Here is a 19,806-nt window from a genome sequence, read left to right as displayed (position 1 = left end):
ACTCTTTACAGCACCCACATGTATCAGTGTTTAGCACACAACTAGTTTACAAAAGGTGAGAGAAAACAGGACAGCAACCAACAAAAGTATGATTGTCCTCATGTCATCTAAACAAGTCTATTTTTCCAGTATTTTCTTAAGGAAATTAAGAAATGAAAAAGAGTGAGTTTTGTACTCACATCATTCACTGTATAAAAAGACAAGACCGATCACAGAAACAATGCAAACTTGAATGAAGATGTTTGTCAATAATAATTGTCGTAAAATAGTGAAGAAATAAAAATAAAAATCTGTAATAGTTCTATATTACAGATTTGTTTTGGCAGAACCACTCCCACTGTCAATAGCATGCTGTCATTTGTAGGACTCTGCCTGTTAATCGCGTTAACCGTTCACCTATTGAAGGACATTTATTTGTGCAGTCGAGGTTTTCGCTGCCAGGGGGCGTCACAGAGCAGCTCACGCGGGTCGATAAGCCCCTACACTGCGAGAGCAGCACGAGAGAGTGAGCGACACGTACTCAAGCTGCAGAAAGTGAAGCAGGTTGGTGACTAAACATAGACGAGGACGGAAAAAAGACCTGAATGCTCCCTGAGGTTTGTGAAGTGAAGGCGAGTGGAGCTGCCGGCGCGCGCTGCGATGTCAGCCGCTGTCTGTCTGCGTGATGAGGAGAGGAGAGGAAGCTTCACTTGCACACGTTGCCGCCGCGCCGGTTTAACTGCGGACAGTTAATTGCACACCCGAAAGACAATTAAGCCCGTGGTTAGAGGAGCAAAGAGGTGTGATCGGTGTCAACTTTTAAAGGAGCTCCCGTGTGCGCTGGAGCAGCCGGTGGATGTTGCGCCATGGCGATAAAGACAAGACTTCGAGCCACGCTGATGTTATTATGGATGTTTCCAGGTAAGCTAATTAGGCCGCGCGCTGCAGGTGCTGCTCCAGGTGGCAGCCCGCGAGCGTAGTTGGAGTGCGGTGGCCGTTTTTTGGTATCATGGAAAGTGGGTTTCGAACCATATTTACACGGGAAAAGTCAAGAAAAGCAACACAATTTCTCTTTTAACCAACTTAGTCAATTTAAGAACAAGCTGGTGTGCGTTTTAAGGGTTAATTTCGATGAATTAAGTCGGTTATGTAAGACACACTACAATAAGTGGCCTACTCCATGTACTGTAGCTATATGACCTTTAACAGTGTGTTCAAATGCATTGCTCAGATTCATATTATTGGCAGCAGGAGCAGATTAGTCTGTCAATGTGTCAATCTGAAAAGCCACTCCTCCTCCTCCTCTTCATCCTTTCTTCATCCAGCGAAATGTTGAATTTAAATGCAGGAACAAGCACGCTGACAATTCATGAAATATGTAACTTTTTATTGCCGTGACTGCTGCTACTGCTCTTGGATCTTACCGGTCTCCTTTTAAGCACACAGCAGAGTACTCTTCTTAAGAGGGCATAATGTTGTTGCATGGTTGAATGCCCTGACTTATATTTCAAGGAAGTGTTGTTAGCGTTTTCTTTTTTTTTTTTATGGTTATTGCCCCTTGTGAGGTTGGAAATAATATAAAAGCATGGATCTACCTGAAAGAGATGGGATGTCGTTTAAAATAATTCTGGACATCCCAGCAGTCACATTTTGGGTCATGCAGGTTCAAAGCATCCTGTATTGACTTTTTCTTTTTATGTTTGGCTTTAAATTCTTTGATAAACTGATAACACATTGAATTACTCATTAATAACGCCACAAATCGACACCAAATGTTAAAGAAAATAGACAAACCAAATGTTCTGGAAGTGTTTCGTCAATTTAAACGTCTGTTTGGACTGGAAGCATTTCAGTTCGGAGCCAAAACTAAGAGCCAGCTGGAAGCTATTACTTTACATAATCTCAGACAAACACAAACAATATTGACGAGATGCATTAAATACTCTAAATTTCTCTCTTTCTTATCAACTCATTCTGCATCATTCAGAACTCAAAGATTTGGATTGAGGCTCTTCTGAATTGGCCAATCCTGCTTCTGTAAACCGTGCTGCTGCATCTTTTCCGACCCGATGCCGGCTTCCCTCTAGTGTGGAAATTAGAGATTGTTACAGCTGACGTCTTTTATGTCAGGATTTGTTTGGTTCAAACTCAGGTTTCACTGAGGCGCAGCATTGGAAAGGACAGAGAGGGGACATTATGTCCATCTATAACTCACTTTTGAGTGCTGAAAATACTTAGAAAGTTGTGTATGATGTCCTTTAACAATGCAGAAGACACCTGACTTACAATCCGCATTGTTCTTATGGGCTTCTGCATGGAAACCACTGTGGTGTGACATCACATCAGCCATCCTTTGATGCGGTGCAACTGCTAAATGGAATGAAACAAATGAATGAACTCTTTTTTTTTTTTGTGGCTTCACTTGCTTCCTGTTCTGTTCTGTTCTGTTCGAATGGATTTTTTTAAATATGCATGATTTCTTTTCACATTTCTGACAACAGCTAAGCCTGTTGGAAAAAAACAAAACAATCCTGCCTGTCAGAATCGTCATAATTAGCAAACCAAGAGACTTGCAGCACAAAACCGTGAACGCACGACCGACTTCACATGAGCAACGTAGACCCAGCTGGAATTGATGGAACAGAGCAGCTCACTGGCTTTCCACAACAAGACCCGTAGCTAATTGGCTAGTGAACGCTAAAATAAATCCGTGAAATACTCGGCTGCCTGCAGAACTCTTTCACTTCTGAGATGGATGCTTAACGTTTTATAACTGACTGTTATAAGTCACATTCTAGTTATACCACACAAACACATTACTGCTGCCGATCAGATAGCCCAAATGTGCCTGAGGACAGTGACAAGGTGATTTGGCTCCGAGCAGTCTGAATGTGGAATTAGTTTATGGCAACACACACACACACACACACACACACACTCTCTTGTAAAAATGGCTTTCTCTTTTGGCCGGGTTGTTAAAATGCTGTCATGTCCTGTCGCTGAATGTGTTCAGTGACGGCTGGTTTGTAATGAGACGGTGGCCACTAGGCTCCGGTGTAAGCTGATGTTTACGAGCCGGCTATATCCCCCTTTTTTTCACAGAATAACTCAACAGAGCTTAGGGTAATTCTGATTACAGCGTGATTAACTAAACCAGAAATTGTTCGGCCGTCATCCGTCGTTGGAACAAACAGCGTTCCCGGCAGAGGGCTGCATGAGAATGAACTATTAGTGCAAAGCTTCCCTTTGGCCGGCAATCAAGAGTCTCAGACATGTAGAGATGTGGAAGATCTCTGGAGGAGCACATGTTAGAGTGTTTGCTCTTCTAGATACCAACGTTAGTGTGTAATAGCGGGTCAATAGTCATTTTTGGAAGGAGCTTTAGTAAACTAAGTAACTGTAGTTTTTATGCTTGACAAATAAATCTTTTCACAAGGTCCCGTGACTTGAGTGAACCTTCCAGAATTTTCCTCATCAGGTAGAGTTCTCTCAGTTGTCATAGAAATGGTTTTGTTATTTATGTGATCCAGGTATGGAATGTTGCTCATTTTAATATTAATGAGGATTAACAAAGGTGGTCAAAAAAGGTCTAGTCAGTAAAGAGGTGACAGGAAAAGATGGGAGAGAGACGGAGTGAACGGCCCTCAGCACGTGTTGGCGATTCATTGCTCTTCAAATAGGCTGGTGGTACCTTTCCTTTTAAAAAAGACTAATCTACAGCTTTACTTTGAAGGAGCACGTTGATTATAGGAGCGAAACATTTACTGGGGAAAAGCCTACTCCAGTTCAAAAACACCACACAGACATGTTATGCATATGTGAGTCACGACGGGGGGGGGGGCAGTGATTTGTATCAGGATAGCCGTGGACCCCCCTGGTGGTGCCACTGAATGACACCAGTGTTCATTTTCACACCTGATAGGGGAAAAGGTGCTGTTTATTTCTTCACACACAAACACTTTGGTGATCTCGTTTCCTCGTCACCGGAACAATCTGCCGCTGAGAAAACATCCCGACGACGCTGTACATTGTGTGAGTCACTTTATTTATCTTCTCTGACTCAAACTGCTAAATTGCCACCAGTTTCCGGAGCGGTTACATTTGTTAGACTTTACTCGGTGTGTGGGAGCCTAATTGATCTGGGTGTGTGTGTGCGCGTCTGTGTGTCACAAACACACCGAGAGACCCCTGCAGAGGGCACAGAGGCAGAAAGAGCCGGTGCAGCCTATTAAGGCTTTCTCTTATGTAAAACCAGGTCAAATTAATTGGCTCATGCTCACCACACTCGCTGAAAAAGTATTTGTTTCTACACACAACAATAGCTGCTGCATGTTCAACTTTATTCACCCAGTGACAGCTACAGTAGTGGAGGTTGACAGGCATTGATTGGAGCTTTGCGTGCCAGCTCATTGAGCTTGCGTGTCTTTGAGGCAGGTGATTAAAACAATCTGAATGTGCAGAGTTAACTTTGATGGATGTGCGACCAGGTTGACACTGATATTTACAGTCGGTTGTATAAACTCCTGAGGTTTATTAGAGGGACAAGATTTCCCATTGTCCTGCATTTCCCATCATGATTACAGTAAAAAATTAATTTATGTTCCTATTACGTTTGTATCAGCAGGTTGTGCTTTCTTTGCTGTTATGAAGGTAAAATAATTTTGCACATTTTAGCTGATGCAAATAAAATGAACCGTCCATGTTTCGCCCACATCAGACGCACCAAGTCATCAGCATTTTTCTTGCTGAATGGCTTGCTTTGATGTTTGCCACTGTGCTGCATTAGTCATTTGCCACACACACACACACACACACACACACACACACCCATCACTCTATAACAGTCCAATAATACTCTCTCCAGAAGACGAGGCATCATTTGTGAAAAATCTTTGTAAAAAAGTTCTTTAACAGAGCAGGAGAGTTATCAATTCTGCCAATTAGCCAGTCTCAAGCATGATATCAAGGCAAGGCAAGTTTATTTGTAGAGCACATTTCAACAACAAGGTAATTCAAAGTGCTTCACATAAAACCATTCAAAACATCAAAATGTAAGGCAAAAGAAAAGGAGATTTAAAAACAATTAAGAACATTGATTGAAACATTAAAAAAAGACATTAAAACACTAAAAAGCAGTGTAAGAAATAAATACAGTAGTATAGTAAAATGCAGAAATTGATTAATATCCTTGAATCTGGTTCAATTAAAGGCAGCAGCAAACAGAAAAGTCTTCAATCTTGATTTAAAGGAGCGGAGGGTCTCAAGATAAGGCTGGTGAGTTTACAGACAACCATTCACACCCACGGGCAATTAAGAGTGGCCATTGACCTAACCTGCATCTGTTTGTGGGAGGACAGGAAACCCACGCAGGCACCAGGAGAACGTGCAAAACTCCACCTGTTGTCTGTAGCAACAGTAATATCTCATCTGCAGGAGAAATGGATTAGAGGAAGCAAAGACGTTCAGATGGTAAAGGCCGTCTCTTGTCGAATACATCGAAAATGTGACGGGAAGTGAAAATAAATTGTTTAAACAACAGCACAGTTACGGACATCTTTTAATACTGAGTATGAAAGCAATCAAGTTGATTTAGACATGCGTACATCCAGCAGTAGTTACCAAGGGAAACCCACGTAGCACCTGCTGAAAGCACAGTACTGAAATGATGTTTTAACTGTTGATTTCATGCTGAGTTAATGTTTCATGCTTATCATATGGTTGGTTTGTCTCCAGTGAGGCGTTCAGCTGGTGAGCAATCAGCTCTTCTCAAGTTTTACATTAACACTCAGATGTTAACGTTTTATTTTCAGCAGTCCAGAGTGTTTCTCCGAGTGTGATGTCGGCATATTTAGATACTCCGTCAGTGTTTAAGGGACAATATATCGTCACAGACACGCAAGAGATGGATGCTCTCAGCAGGAATCATTAGTAAACATAGAGCTGCAAAATGTACTTCAATTGTGGTTTGTATGACTATCAAGCACACTTTGTATTGACTTTATATTCTGTTAATTTAGTTGATTAAATCCGTCTTAAAGCCTACCTGCAGGTTGCGGTATAATTAACCTTAAACATCCAAGCTGCTGGTGCTGCAGCCTGACAGGTGAGCGTCTCCTCTTGTCACCTCTCCACCCACGCTCCATCTTCATGTGGCTAATGATGTGGCCGCCGGTGACCAGTCCGGTTTGTCTCTCAGGACACTTTTTGTAAAACTTCCCACTCAGCCAGTTGGACCGTCGTTTGGCTCTTTAGTCTCACAGTGTCTGAGTCACAAGCGTTCCGTAAAAAAGGAAAAAGCCTCCAAAGGAAGTGTGTTTGCGTCTGCTAGCCATAGGTTGATGTCCCCGTTGATCCGAGCCCATAAATAATGCAGCGGAGGAGTCATTTACACCCCAGGCGTGGGCGCGGGTCTTGATGATTTAGACGAGGTGCACCCTGGGAAAATGGCACCCACTAATGAGGTGCTGTCCCTCTTTAAATGAGACCGTTGCTCTGGGTAGAAACCTGTGTGAACTTCTGAGACCAGGCATACAAACGCACAACGCAAGGCCGCTAACTACCGTCTCCAGCGACATTTGATTGGCCGAGGGACATTTATCTTGCGGTTTGAGACAAAGACGTCCTATTAATGCTGGTGAAAGCAGTGTTACGCTGCTGGAATTCATTTTGAGACGACTCATCACAATGAATCAGTTCTTCTAACTGAAAAGCAGCGTCGATTGTAATTGCGAGAGGTTGCTACACTCTGTGTTTCATCAGCATTTTAAAATGTTTGCTTTTATCCAAAGAGGAAGATCGATTTTCAGGGGTAGAATGCGTGAAAACTGCTGGCCTGTAAAGAAAAAAACTCCCTTTTATTCTTTTGACTTTGTAGTGCAGGTAGGAACTGGTAGCAGCAGATGAGTTTTCCTCTCAGACGCTGGAGGATTAGGGTCCTGTTTGGCTATTACAGTGAAGCAAAAGGGGATGTCACAGGGTTGGATGGGTTTTCTGCCATGCTGTATTCCTGACGGGTGAGTTTTAAAATGCTAGGTGATAGCCCTATGAAGCTGGTGGGGTTTGTGAAAGGACAGAATTGGAGCCGCAGAGATGAGAGATTAATATTCGTAGAGGAGTGAGAAGCATCCTCGGTCCTTTCTCTTGTTGCTCGACCGTCTCGCCAGATTGGGTTGGGGGGGGGTTGTGGCCAGATTAATGCTGTCATCTGGTTTGAGGTGTAACCTGGCCTCACAGGCTTCAGGCGTGGTCGGTTGAGGCTAAAGAAGGTCCCTCGGTTCAATCCTGCAGTGGCGAGGCAACACACCCTCCTCGCAGATTAAAACCGTGCCTCTGTAATGTTACAGCTTGCCCTTTAATTTACTTTTATGAAACAGTTTTCCTTAATATCTTGTGCCCTTAAAATGAGAACCTTCCTTCCTTACTTCCAGGCATCCACTTTGAAAGTTAACATTAGAAAGCTAGCATTCTAGCATTGTGGCTAGCGGTGGAACGGTGTCAATCTCTGGCACCTCACGATTTGATTCAGATTCAGAGGGCTACAATGCGATTATAAAACCATTATCGAGTCTTCTTGATGCATCAAATATATACATGATTTCTTTTCTCACTGGGACCATCTGTTATTTTAAAAACACTGCATATTTGTAATGATTCGTAATTAAAAAACAGATGAATTAACTTCCATTATCTTTTATTAATTTGATATCAATAACAAATAGAAGAGATGTGTTAAAGGAGGGTAACGTTTCCAAGCACTGCAAAGAGAACTAACAGGAGAATAAATAACACCGGGCCTGTAGCAGCATCCTCGTAGTAAAAGCACATTATTTAGTATGTTCTGAGCTGCCCTCATTTACAAATAAATAATACAAACTTCTCTTCAAACAAACCCCCTTGTTATAGGAGAGAATTGCGATGCATCTAAGAATCAATTCCCCCCCCCCTCCCCACACACACACACACACACACACACACACACACACACACACACACGCCCCTACTTTAGCGTACATTGGTTTTGGGGTCACGGTTCGATTTGCTTTTGGCACAGCAGGAAAAAACTAAAATAATAGCTAACGCACACATTTGGAGGATGCCGTTGCACATTAAGAGTTTGAAGTGTATCAATAGAACGGCACACAGTTTGACACAAAGTGTTAGCCTGATAAGTCAAGCTCAATGGATAACTGGTGCGCTGCCAAAACGGTCAACTTAGTTGACATTTGCATCACTGTCATTCATGTTTTCATACATTTTGAGCAACATTTCAAGATTTTTCTGCTTTTTTTTTTTTTAAGCCCAGTCACAGAGCAGGGAGGTGACACGGTAACGAGCACCGATTTTGTTTCTTTAGAACAGGTAGAACCTTATAGAACCAAGTTAGAATAACTTTGGAGATAGAACATTTCCTTATTTCATTTTAGGGCCATTAATGCATAAAAGTCCAAACAAACCTACACAAAACGTTAATAAGCCGTTAAAGATGAATGTGGCATAAAGACTTAATGTGCTGCTGGACATCATGTGGTCACCATTTGTGTACAGCCTACATCAAACCCTCAGTCGGTGGCCTTTGTGCTTTCTCTAAATCCCCTCGCTTCCTTTTTTTCAGCCCTCAAGTGTTTATTGCAGCTGTAACATCAATTTACTTTGCGGCTCATATTTTCACTCTATTTTGGCCCCTCTGGTGGCGAGGCGATTGCCATTAGAATTAATACCTTTGGGGATCTTGACGCTCAAAATAGAAAGAACCTACCGAGCAGAACACGAGGCCGACCTGTGTTTTATGAACTCGGTGATGTGTCAAACGCTGGAATAATTGGCTCTTTGGGATGAAGAGTAAGGACAGAGGTGAAACAGGTGGCTCCTGTTTCTAAGCCGCTCCAGATGTCATTAGTGTGACGTGACCAGGGAGGGTTCTCCTCCACATCATTCCTAATGCTAAACGACTGGAGTCCTGTCCATGTGAGAACCATATTAGTTGTTTTTACCCTCAAGTAAAGGATGCATTTACTTTTTCTTGATTTAGTGATCAACAGAACTATATTACACAACAACATTCAGTACAGATGATGAAAACACACACAGAGGCTGCTGCATTTAATAAGAAAAGGGTTTTTGCGTTTTGCATCAAACAGTGTTTTCTACATGGAACTCTAGTTTACAGATTATGTGGGAGTTCAGTGAGATATAGTCAGTTATTTATCCTGCAACTGTTATTCATGTCGTCACTAACACACTTTCTTTGCCTGGGGTGTCCTTGATTCACGCTTTTCCCAAAATACATGTGCAGCAGTCGTCCTACTTCCTGCACCCACCAATGTTCCCAGCCTTTTCGTGCGAAGAGGGTTAAGATTATATGCAGGTTTAGTGATACAAGTTATAAGAACGGTATGATACATTTCTCCAACAGCATACACATGCACATTAGGCACCAGTACAACCAGTGCATTTCTAACACTGTCTTTAAAGGTATCCATGTGGTCTTCATGAATGATTTTAGAGGACTTTATTTTAGGACTATTTTATTTCCTAATGACATTTTTATTTTGTTTGACATTCAAGCTTTATTCAATATCAATGGAAAAGCTATTCCATTAAAGATAACTCTGAAGTGGTTTAGCCACCATTAGCGTACAACAGACCGAACATAAACACGTCGCGCTGTTTTCACAAACACGGCTCCATTTAAACTCCATTACAGTCTTCGGCACCAAGTACATATCTGACTGAATCATTTGAGTGTATTAACCGACAATTTGCTCACACAGTCAATGTGTGGCAAAGCTGTTTGAATCATCAGTTTTATAAACCACCCTGAAATAGTCACACGTGTGCTGAAAACAGCCTTTTTTAAAATAATGTCATATTTAGCAATCCTGAAATGAAATTAACCAAAAACATGAACTGCTTTGTGAAGCACTTTCCTATATCTGTGTCAGCAGGCAGTCATGCTTTGCGTTCCATATATTAGGGTCTATAGAGCGAGTCTAGCCTCATAGAGGTTTTTTTGCAGGAGTGGAATTTGCTCATTTCTATTTCCAGCCCAGAGATCGGTTGGTCCTCTAAATTGATCTGGCGAACACAGCTGCTTCTAAGAAACCTGCTCACACCTGATAAGCCCAGTAACCATGGCACCTTTTACCAGCAGAGCTCAGACTTCAAATGGGCTTCATTTCAGGAGGAAGTCCTAAACTTTCTCTGGTATCAAGAAATACAGAATCATCTTAGAAACCTGTGAGGAGGCGAAATGATGGCCCTGAAAACTGCACCTACGGAGTACATTGTCTTCAGCCCGTCTTTACTCTACAGTCAAGATATTGAAAGTCCACACATGTCTAGTTTCAGAGTATTGAGGAATACATACCTTGACAAATGTTACACCAGCAGCATAGTTTCCAGCCATCTAAGTACGGAGCATGTGACGGCCGTCAGAGGATGATTGTGGATGAGAAGGTCGCCGACACTGACGTCTCTCAGCAGAGCTACTGATGTTTTCAAAGGACCAGGCGGTGTACTAAGTATGTTTACCAAGTTTAGATTGTGAACATGTAATAGATCTTCGCTGAGCCCCTTTAGTCTGGAGTAAAATCTCCAACACATAAAGTGAGATTCTTAAGTATCTTAAGCGTGTAAGAGATTACAAGATCAGAAGAACTCCCTCAAAGCTTTCAAAAAGTCTTATGTATTTGGAGTCTGTGAAGTCGTATGGAACGGAAACGACAAATAATCCATCCATCCATGGCCAGCAATGAAAGCACCATTAATTGGTAATCCACCAAATCAACTTTAATTAAAGATTGAGTTAATGTTCTAGCAAATAATTTCCAAATACTACATTAACTCTACTTTGAGCTCTGATTTTGGTCTCCACCGACTCCTGAGAAATGCTGCATTCTGTTCACCAGCGAGTCGCTATCTGTGTCCGTGTTCTGTTTGGTGCTGAGCAGGTCGGGCACAGCAGGTTTACCTTTTCCTTTTAAATAGAGAAAGAGAGTCAGCCAGGACATTTCAGCGTTGGGGTCGGTAACGCCAAAGCAACGAGCTGAAAGTCTCTGTGGGTTTATCACTACGAGCGACTCCTCTAACATACATGTTGTCACTTGATCCATTAATAAAAAATGATTGATTAGTACAGTGTTAATCATTCGAGTCATTAATCGAGTACAAATCTATATTATTATAATCTACATTAATATTTCCAGCCTCTCAAATGTGTTGATTGGTAGTTTTTCCTGTTTTGTGTCTTGAATATCTTCCACTTTTGATCTAACGATTGGAAGAAACGAGCACTTTAAAGACTTCCCCTGGGGTTCTGGCAACTTGTGATTTCTTTTTCAGATGTGTGATAAACATAAAAGTGATGTTTTGTCACATCGTATTAGTTTGAATGTTCCCCTGTTTGCTCTTCGTGTTGTTGTCTTTTATCTTTTGGTTTTGTTGTTTGAGTGGCTTGCTGTTAATTGCAGTTAACTGTATTTCATATAAAGCTTTCTGATGGTACAGTGTAAAATACACAATGCTAGCTATAATTGTAAATATGCTTGTTTTGTAAACGGACTACAGGATTGTTGTCGTTCTTTCAGTTCATTAAAGAAATGCCTGCAGACGAGAGATAAAAGTGAAACATTTTTCACACTTGTGTTTTTCAGAATGAGCCTTAGAGCCACGATATTGACCCGTAACAAAGCAGACGTAATCATCTTTTAACGGCTTAAAAGAATAAAGTTGCTGCAAATAACTTTATCACGGCAAGAAATAGCTCTTTATGCTCTTTAAAATTACCAGTGCTCCATTTTCATATTGCAGCAAGTCAGTTTGTGATTAATCAATGATTCAGACTAAAACACCGCCTGGTTTTTGTAGCATTTAAGACACTATTCCATTATTTATGTGTTCTCCTCCGCGCTGAAACGGACTAATTACCCAAAAGAAGGACAAAGTCCGGACAGACACCCTGCTGGAGTCTTAAGTAGAATCCTGGCAACGGCCGCCGTGCATTTAGATCTTCTAATCAGTGCACTCTTGTGTCCTCGCTCATTTGAAATGAGAAAATGAGTGAAACTGCTGCAGTCCCACAAATCATAGAGCGACATGATTAAAGGACGTACGGCTTACCCAGCAGTACACTTCAGTGTTTTGTGCAATACTAGTGTTTTTTATTTTGAAAGCATAGATCGAAGAGTCAAGTAAAATGCAAAAAAATATAAGTTTTTGAAAAGCTACGCTGTGGAATCAATTTACAAGTTTCTGCCCTTCTATGGCTGTGTGTCTTTAAAATCAGTTGACTCCTGTTTAAACTTGGCTGGCATTGCTTGTTGTCAGGTTAGGCTTTCTGTACTCAAAACATATATATAAAAAAGGGAATCCTTCTATCAGTTCCTGGTGTATTTATACTTTTTCTGAGAGAGCTGGTGGGTGACGGGACAGCAGCTGTGTACCAACACTTAGACCTAATTGGTTTAGCTGAAGGCAGCGACGACGGTTTGTGCCTTCAGGAGCAGGCCTCTCTCCCTTCTCCGCAATGGCTTAAAAACAAAGGTGAGACGGGCCGTTTTCACCGCGTTAGTGTTTCACAGCTCAGGCCTGAGAGTCAAACCAGATGCAAGCTAATATGTGGGAGTTGATAAAAGTCTCTCTTTGAGTCCCTTTTAACCAGCACATGCTGCGTTTTGATCATGCATACTGTATAAGCTGGAGCACAATCCAAAAGCCTCTTAACATTTATGCTCTTTATGTTTTTGTGTAAAAAATAAAGAGACACAACCCAAATATCTGAAACTGTAAACCAGTTGCATTTGATTTTTCATATTTTGATTTTGCAATTACTGCTTTTTAAATTTTCATTTCAGTCATTTGATAACTGACAATATGAAACATGAATATAAAACTGACTTTTTATGGACTACTTGTAGACGCCGTTTAACTCTCCATTTCCCAAGTTACAGAACATTATTGATTCCACATAAATGAGTTCATTTGAGGTTTCAAACCAACAACACGGTATTATGCAGGGAAACATTGTGGTTTTACACGATAGTGATTTATTGCATTATTGAATAGTTTACATCCCTCATGACCAGACACACAGTCACCATGCCCATTACTACCAGGTCTGTCTGTCTACTACTGCATAATGCGATTGTCTCGTGAGTCGGAGCACAGTGGTCACATCACGATGTCTTCTTTGTGTGCGACTTTTGCCTATCCTGTCTCCCTCCCTGCTTAAGCCAGCTTGGGCTGATAATAAGATTAGAGCGTAGAGAGAGGCGGCTTAGCGACCTGACCTAAGAAACGGTGATGGTTTTATCCGCGAGGCTGCCGCAGATGGACGCTACCGGGGAAAGGAGTTTCTGGAGCAGAGAGGTTGAAGGGCAACACGCGACAGAAATGTGCCTGTAACGTCACTGTGTGCCTGAACACGCCGGAGTACATTCGTCCTCACAGCTCTACAACGACTGTTGCACAAAATTATGTTTTTTATTTCGTCTGCACACAAACGCCCCCCGTTTACCTCTCCATCCATAATCGCCTCCTCCACAACAAACACGACTTTCGCCTCCATCAGTGGCCTCATCCATCCACACCGATCAATGCTCTGTTGAACTGTGGCAGAATTAAAGGCTTAACCCCTTACTGACGACTAACAAGCAGAGATTTAGAGGAGCCCGTCGGATACGTATTGTGGAGTATTTGTTTACATGTAAAGTGTTTTTATAACCAGATAACACACTCCGAGTAGCCCCAACATGGTCCTGCACTTCATTTGATTTATGTGATCCGTGAAGATTAAACACACTAAATAAAAAGGACCCCAGAGCAACCTTGACAAGTGGATTTTAAAGTATTTCTAACTGCGGTCAAAGTGAGATTCATCTATCCAAAGATATTAATTAACACAAACGGAGGGCTAGAGGATTCACATATCATTTATATCACATAATGATGTCACGTTATCATTTCATTTATCAGCTCATTTTCGCGACACAGGAACAGCGACACGTGTCCCTTGCTACCCGATGCATACGCCCTGCTGGGTCGGTGCCGCTCATGGGCAACTCTCCACAGCGATGAGTAAGAAGAGAGACGTCTCGCTCGTTCGCTACTTCCATCAACGGCTCCGGAAACAAATGGTGGCTGTGTCCGAAATCAATGAAGGAAGTAGCTGTTCTAGCACTGGTGTGGGATCTTCATGACATCAAATATTTCATCTTAAATATTGTGCCTCCTGCGATTTGAAAATTGCAGTCAGCCATCTTGGGATTTCAATAAAATGTCAATGAATTGTGCAGCCCTACTCGGTACTCAATAGTTTTCCATACTCTCTGTTGCTGACACATTTATTGAGGCAGCGTATCATATCTCAATAAAATGAAATACACTTCATATTGCTGCTGATCAGACCGGAGCGTTTCATTCATTTACCTAGTTTGTTTCCGGGCCTCCACAAGTCGGTAAGACAGCAGCGTTGTATCTTAATGTGGAGAAAAGTAAAGTAGATCAAGAGGATTACACCAAATAAATCTCCTTCATGTGTCTCTGACCAGTCCCCTGAGACGGCACACAGTCCGTCTCAGGGGAGCTGCTATCTAAACACTGAAGGGAGCACTTTTACAAAAGCACAGTTAATAATGTATTCACAAGCAGACCCTCGAGAGGCCTTAAAAGCCTCCCTCACTAACTCCATCATGTCGGGGTTTGGGAGCCATCAAATCCCTTTTACACTTTTGATATAATCCATGTTGATTACAGCCCTCTCACCTCGGTTCCATTACTGTGGCTCTCCATTGTGTTGGATGCGACTCGGCTTATCTCTCCTGTTGTGTACCATCGCTGTTTCTCTCTATATTGTGCCTCATTTGGTTTCATTTGTTTGAAATAGAAAGTGTGAAGGATTTGTGATTGTATAAATGAGATGGTCCATATGAGTCTTATGTTCTCTTTGTTGGGAAACATGCTGAAGTGGAAACAACAGTCATCAGGCAGCATATTGAGTTTGGTGACCGTCCTCCAACCACAAGCCACCGGTTTGAGCCCCAGTGTCGGCAAACCTCCTTCAGCACAACACTGAATGTTCACCAGCTCGCGGGGCTGCTCTGCTGTTACTGACCTGGCACTTAGGCCGTGCTGGCAAGAGAACATTTCCCTACGGGGATCAATAAAATGTCACATTAGCGCGGTAATGCACAGCAGGGGAAGTAAGAGCAAGAGCGAAATGACTTGTACAATATCAGTGCGCCACATTAATCATGCCTGTGATTTGCGAGCGTGCCAAACACACGATCTACAGCCCACTTGGCTCAGCGGTAAAACATCACACATGACTGTAGCTGGCTGCTAATGCGGACACTGCAGCACCATACAGCAGCGACCGCTGCTGGGATCTGCACGTCAACAACTCATTTTATACATGCGTTAACTGCATAATAGTTGCTCTTATGGCATCTCATAATATCTTCAGCTGCCAAACCAGATGTTTCTGACTCCGAAGTCTAAACATTGGAGAGAGAAACAGATATCTGCTAACCTGGATGGGAAAATATCTTTTTATTTCACTTCTTTTATTGGGTAACCATGCTTTTAGCTACTGTACTGTGTGTATGTGTGTGTTAATGTGCAGTTTGTTGCGCTGAGGTAGCTGTACCAGCTGTGTCATTTGGGTGAAATGGGGGGAAAAGGTAAAGTAACCGTTGTGTAACTGGGACATTGCGTCTGTATTTCGGTTTAGATTTTCAGACGTAATATTCAATTAACAGTTTTGAGCTCCATTACTCCTCGATTGTCTCACAGCAGATACCTGTTACGGTAAACATTAGGGCTCTGGCCACATTCAGTCCAACAAAAGATTAACACAGCGATAACATTTCAGAGCAATAAAACCATTAATATAACATCACGTTATTAGGATATTTTGGGTCTCAAAAGCTTTCAAAGTCATGGATCTCTTCGTCAAAATGGACTTGACCCCATTAACGTGTCCTCGGAGTAAAGCAGAGAGCAGAGCAGCGGCTCAGGTGGGAGACATGACGGGCTAAGCTCTCTCCTCTGGGCTCACAGCTGCAGCGTTCACCTTTAACGAGGACCCCTTCACCTACTGTAGGTGGGCGTGTGGGTTCATGTGTGTGTGTATCAGGGGTGTTGGATGTAACGTACGGTGGAGATGAGAACCAGCAGAACTCTACTGACCATCTGAGCCCCGAGTCCTGATTTCATCTCAAAGCACTCAGCATCTCTAACTTTAAGGCTATTGTTCTTCTAAAGACGTCACATATTATAAAGCCCCCCCCCCCCTGCTCTATTAGATGTGCAGTGAAGTCTATAATTAGGATTGTTTTAAAATATTGATTTCTCATATGTAATGGCTTCTGCACCACGTAATGTTAATTATTAATAACCTCATCTCTGTGCTTAAGGTAAAGATGTAAGGTGAACATGTGCTTCACTGTAGTTTCAATGTGACCAAGACCTGATTCAGAGTAGTGCACTCCAAAGGGACTGTATTATATATCCACTATATTATATTATTAATTTAAAAAAACAATATTTACAATGCTGTGTTTTACTTTCTGAACTTAAATTGAAAACACATTATTTTATATCCTTGGTTGAACATTATTTTTATTGAGACAGATTTACTTTCTCAATGAAAACTGTTTGGAATTTATAAATAATTTGGAATAAAGGAAGTTTGGTGATGAAAAAATAGAAGCAGAGGTCTTGTAAGTCCACAAATCCAGCCTTAACTGTATTGTCTATAGAACATCTCATGAAACACCTTAGTTTCATTTTTGAGTCTCAGGATATCAGATGTTTAAGAAAGTTGCGCTAACACATCGTTACATCACCACTGGATCAAATGAATGTGTAATTTAAAAAGCATCGCTTGTAGTGACAAACGCACAGAGATTTATCGTCCGACACCCCCTCAGCTTTAGTATCTCCGCTTATTGTTTTGGTTTCTCAGCCCACAACTTTATGGTTTTGCTTCATTCCCACCACTCTCATCAGACTGTTGTCAAAGAAGAAAAGCTCTGAAAATCAGGTTTACAACAGATGGTTCAATCCAAGAAAATAACCCTGCTGAATCATATTGATTAGTAACCTCAATGTAAGTTATATGGATTTCACTTTATAAAATCTATACCTGGGCTTTGGGAGTAGCTCTGGCTGTGGGAACTGATGGTTTTTACACACGGGCACAAGACTAGACGAGAGTTTAGAGTGTCTGGTTATTGGTTAATTATCTATCCTTGTTAATGGCCTGAGATCAAAAGTTTGGCATTTTTTAAAATATACTTATTTGCTTTGAGTTGGATAAGAAGATTAGATACAACTCCCATGAGTGTTGGATAAACATGAAGCTACATCCAGGATTTGGTTAGCTTAGCTATCCCCCTTGGAAACAGGGAGAAACAGCTAGCCCGACAGTCCAAAAAAATAATGATATATGCCTAAAGATATAACATTTTATATCTTGTTTGTTTTGGTTGTCACCTCACAGCAAGAGGAGCTTTGGCATGTTCTCCCCGTGTCAGTGTGGCTTCTCTCCGGGTTCTCCAGCTTCAGCTTAGGTTAATTGAAGACTCTTAATCTTGCAGTGTCGATGGTTGTCTGTTGTCAATCGGGCGACGGGGCATGCCCTGCCTAATCCCAATGTCAACTGGGATCGGCGATGATTTGGATTGAGACGTTTCAACCTGTTGCCAGTCTTTATGCTAAGCTAAGGTAACTGGCTGTATCCTTATATGAATATGAGAGTAGTATTGATCTCAACTAACTTGGCAAGAAAAAGAAAAAAAGTCAAACTACTCCTTTATAAACAGACAGTAACCAGACACCTATAAACACACACAGGGAGCTGTTTGACGCTCCAGATGTTGCACGATGATGCCAAAAGCACTCGTACGCTGCACCTCTCCCATGATGAACTCGGGAAGCATTTGAGTGTTTGATGTTGTTGTATACAGATTATAAGCCTCACGCTGTATCTCCTCTCTGATGAGAGCTCAGTGAAAATCTGAAATCAGATCACTCCACTTAATTACAGCCTCGCTGCGTTGAGCCCTCCCCGTGTCCCACAGGCAGTGAAGCGGCGAGGCATCAGCCGCCGAGTGCGACCCTGGACGTGTGCGGCAGCGGCCATATCGGACCTCGCTCTGTCATTCTGTCAGCGCAGCCCGCGCGTGTTTGGTAACACATGACAGATCTGGGAGATAAACCAGCCGACCCTCGCCCCGCTGCCACACTAATGGTTTATAAATATCTTCTTCAAAGACCCGAGACGGTGTGAGACGGGTTGGTTGTGGGCTCTGTCGTGGCGCAACATTACAGACCCATTTAAGCTCTCAGTTTGCCTTTCATTCCCTGCCACGAGGACCCAGGAGCCGGCTGGAGAAGGAGGGGAAGGGAGTTAGGAAGGGCACTGTGGGGCTTGTGATGGACAGCTGGGATGAAAAGGCCACTGGCATCGGCTACTTGTTGTTCAGCCGCTTCACTGTACACACACGGGTACAGATGTAAACCTTTCCCCCAACTTACTCATAGAAGTTGCACCACAATAAGAGCCCTTGTTTTCCCACACACACACCTACTGTATATCGTGTGTGTGTGTGTGTATGTGTGTGTGTGTGTGTGTCACAAACACACCGAGAGACCCCTGCAGAGGGCACAGAGGCACAGAGTGTTCTCCCTCCTTCCCTCGCTCACTAGAAACCGGTTCCTCTGTTTCCTACTTTTCCTTTTAGCTCCGAGGGCACTGTGGTTAAATGTGCTGGATGTGAGAGCTGGATGACATGTTAGGCGTTCAGCATGAACACAAGCACGCATGCCTCCGTGGCTTTTACCTGCAGAATCATGTAAGAAAACACCGTGACGTGAGATCGAACAGGTGTGTAAAAAGGGTCGAAAGGTTGATGAACTGTAGTGGACTCCTTGAAGGAAAGTACACGAGACATATTCAGACAGTTGTGCTGTAACTAAATGTGTGGTCTCTGCTTTGTTTGTCAAGAAAGATGATTATTAAGAGGTTGTGACGGAAGTAATCGTATCTCTGATGATTTAATGCTCAGGAAATGAAGGTTATAAATAGTGTCAGCGATGAGAAACGTTTGCCTCATCCTTCCACTGTGGTGCAGGCAGAGACAACAACAATGGGTCCGAGGCAGTGAGGAAATGAATAATCTGTGTGTTTCTAATAATGGATTTGTTGGTTTATATTTGCTCTTCCCCATGAGCCTGCAGCAGTCTCCTACCGATCGAAGGATAAGTGTAACAAGGCCGTCCTTTTGAAGTGGCTGTGATCGGGTATGATATCCTTAAAAAATGCAGGTTGGTGGCTGCAACTCAGAGGCCTAATCTAAAGTAGGCTAGCATCATTTTATTGTTGATGATCAGCCTCTGTGTCAAGAAAACTGACAGCTTCAGGAGATTTTACAAGCCCTTCAAAATAAGAGGTTTCTCTTTATTCACCCTCAGGTCTCTCACAACTGTGTGTGAATCACTAACAGAACCAGAAGCATTTATGTTCACTTCATGACATGTTCAGTACTCCTTACCAACTTAGATGCTAATGTTTTAACTTCTTTTTTTTTCTTTACATCAGTCTCAAACTGAACCGTGGCCATAAAGTCAGTGACGCACAGAAGTCCTTCCACGAAGTTCAGTAAAGCAGTTCCAGCGCTGATTTAAAGTGACACTTCCTGTCATGAGTGGGCTGGTAGATCTCCTGTGTCCTGAAGGTGACACTGTAAACAACAAATACAAATGAGGTGTGCCCTCACGTGTGTGTGTGTGTGTGTGTGTGTGTGTGTGTGTGTGTGTGTGTGTGTG

General features: G+C 42.4%; 1 protein-coding gene across 1 annotated transcript in view; it reads left to right on the top strand.

Annotated features, from left to right (window-relative positions):
* The first annotated feature begins 535 nt into the window (after positions 1-535).
* Positions 536-19,806, top strand: part of esamb (endothelial cell adhesion molecule b) — a 35,679-nt gene continuing 16,408 nt past the window's right edge. The window contains exon 1 of the mRNA XM_031873653.1: positions 536-900. Within this exon, the coding sequence (XP_031729513.1) occupies positions 846-900 (55 nt within the window). The 5' untranslated portion in view covers positions 536-845. The remainder of the gene's footprint in view (positions 901-19,806) is intronic.

This window comes from Anarrhichthys ocellatus, unplaced genomic scaffold, assembly GCF_004355925.1.
Source record: "Anarrhichthys ocellatus isolate YVR2014 unplaced genomic scaffold, GSC_Weel_1.0 scaffold72, whole genome shotgun sequence".
NCBI lineage: Eukaryota > Metazoa > Chordata > Actinopteri > Perciformes > Anarhichadidae > Anarrhichthys > Anarrhichthys ocellatus.
Note: the sequence above shows the minus strand (reverse complement) of the source record. Positions and strands in the feature narration are given on the sequence as shown.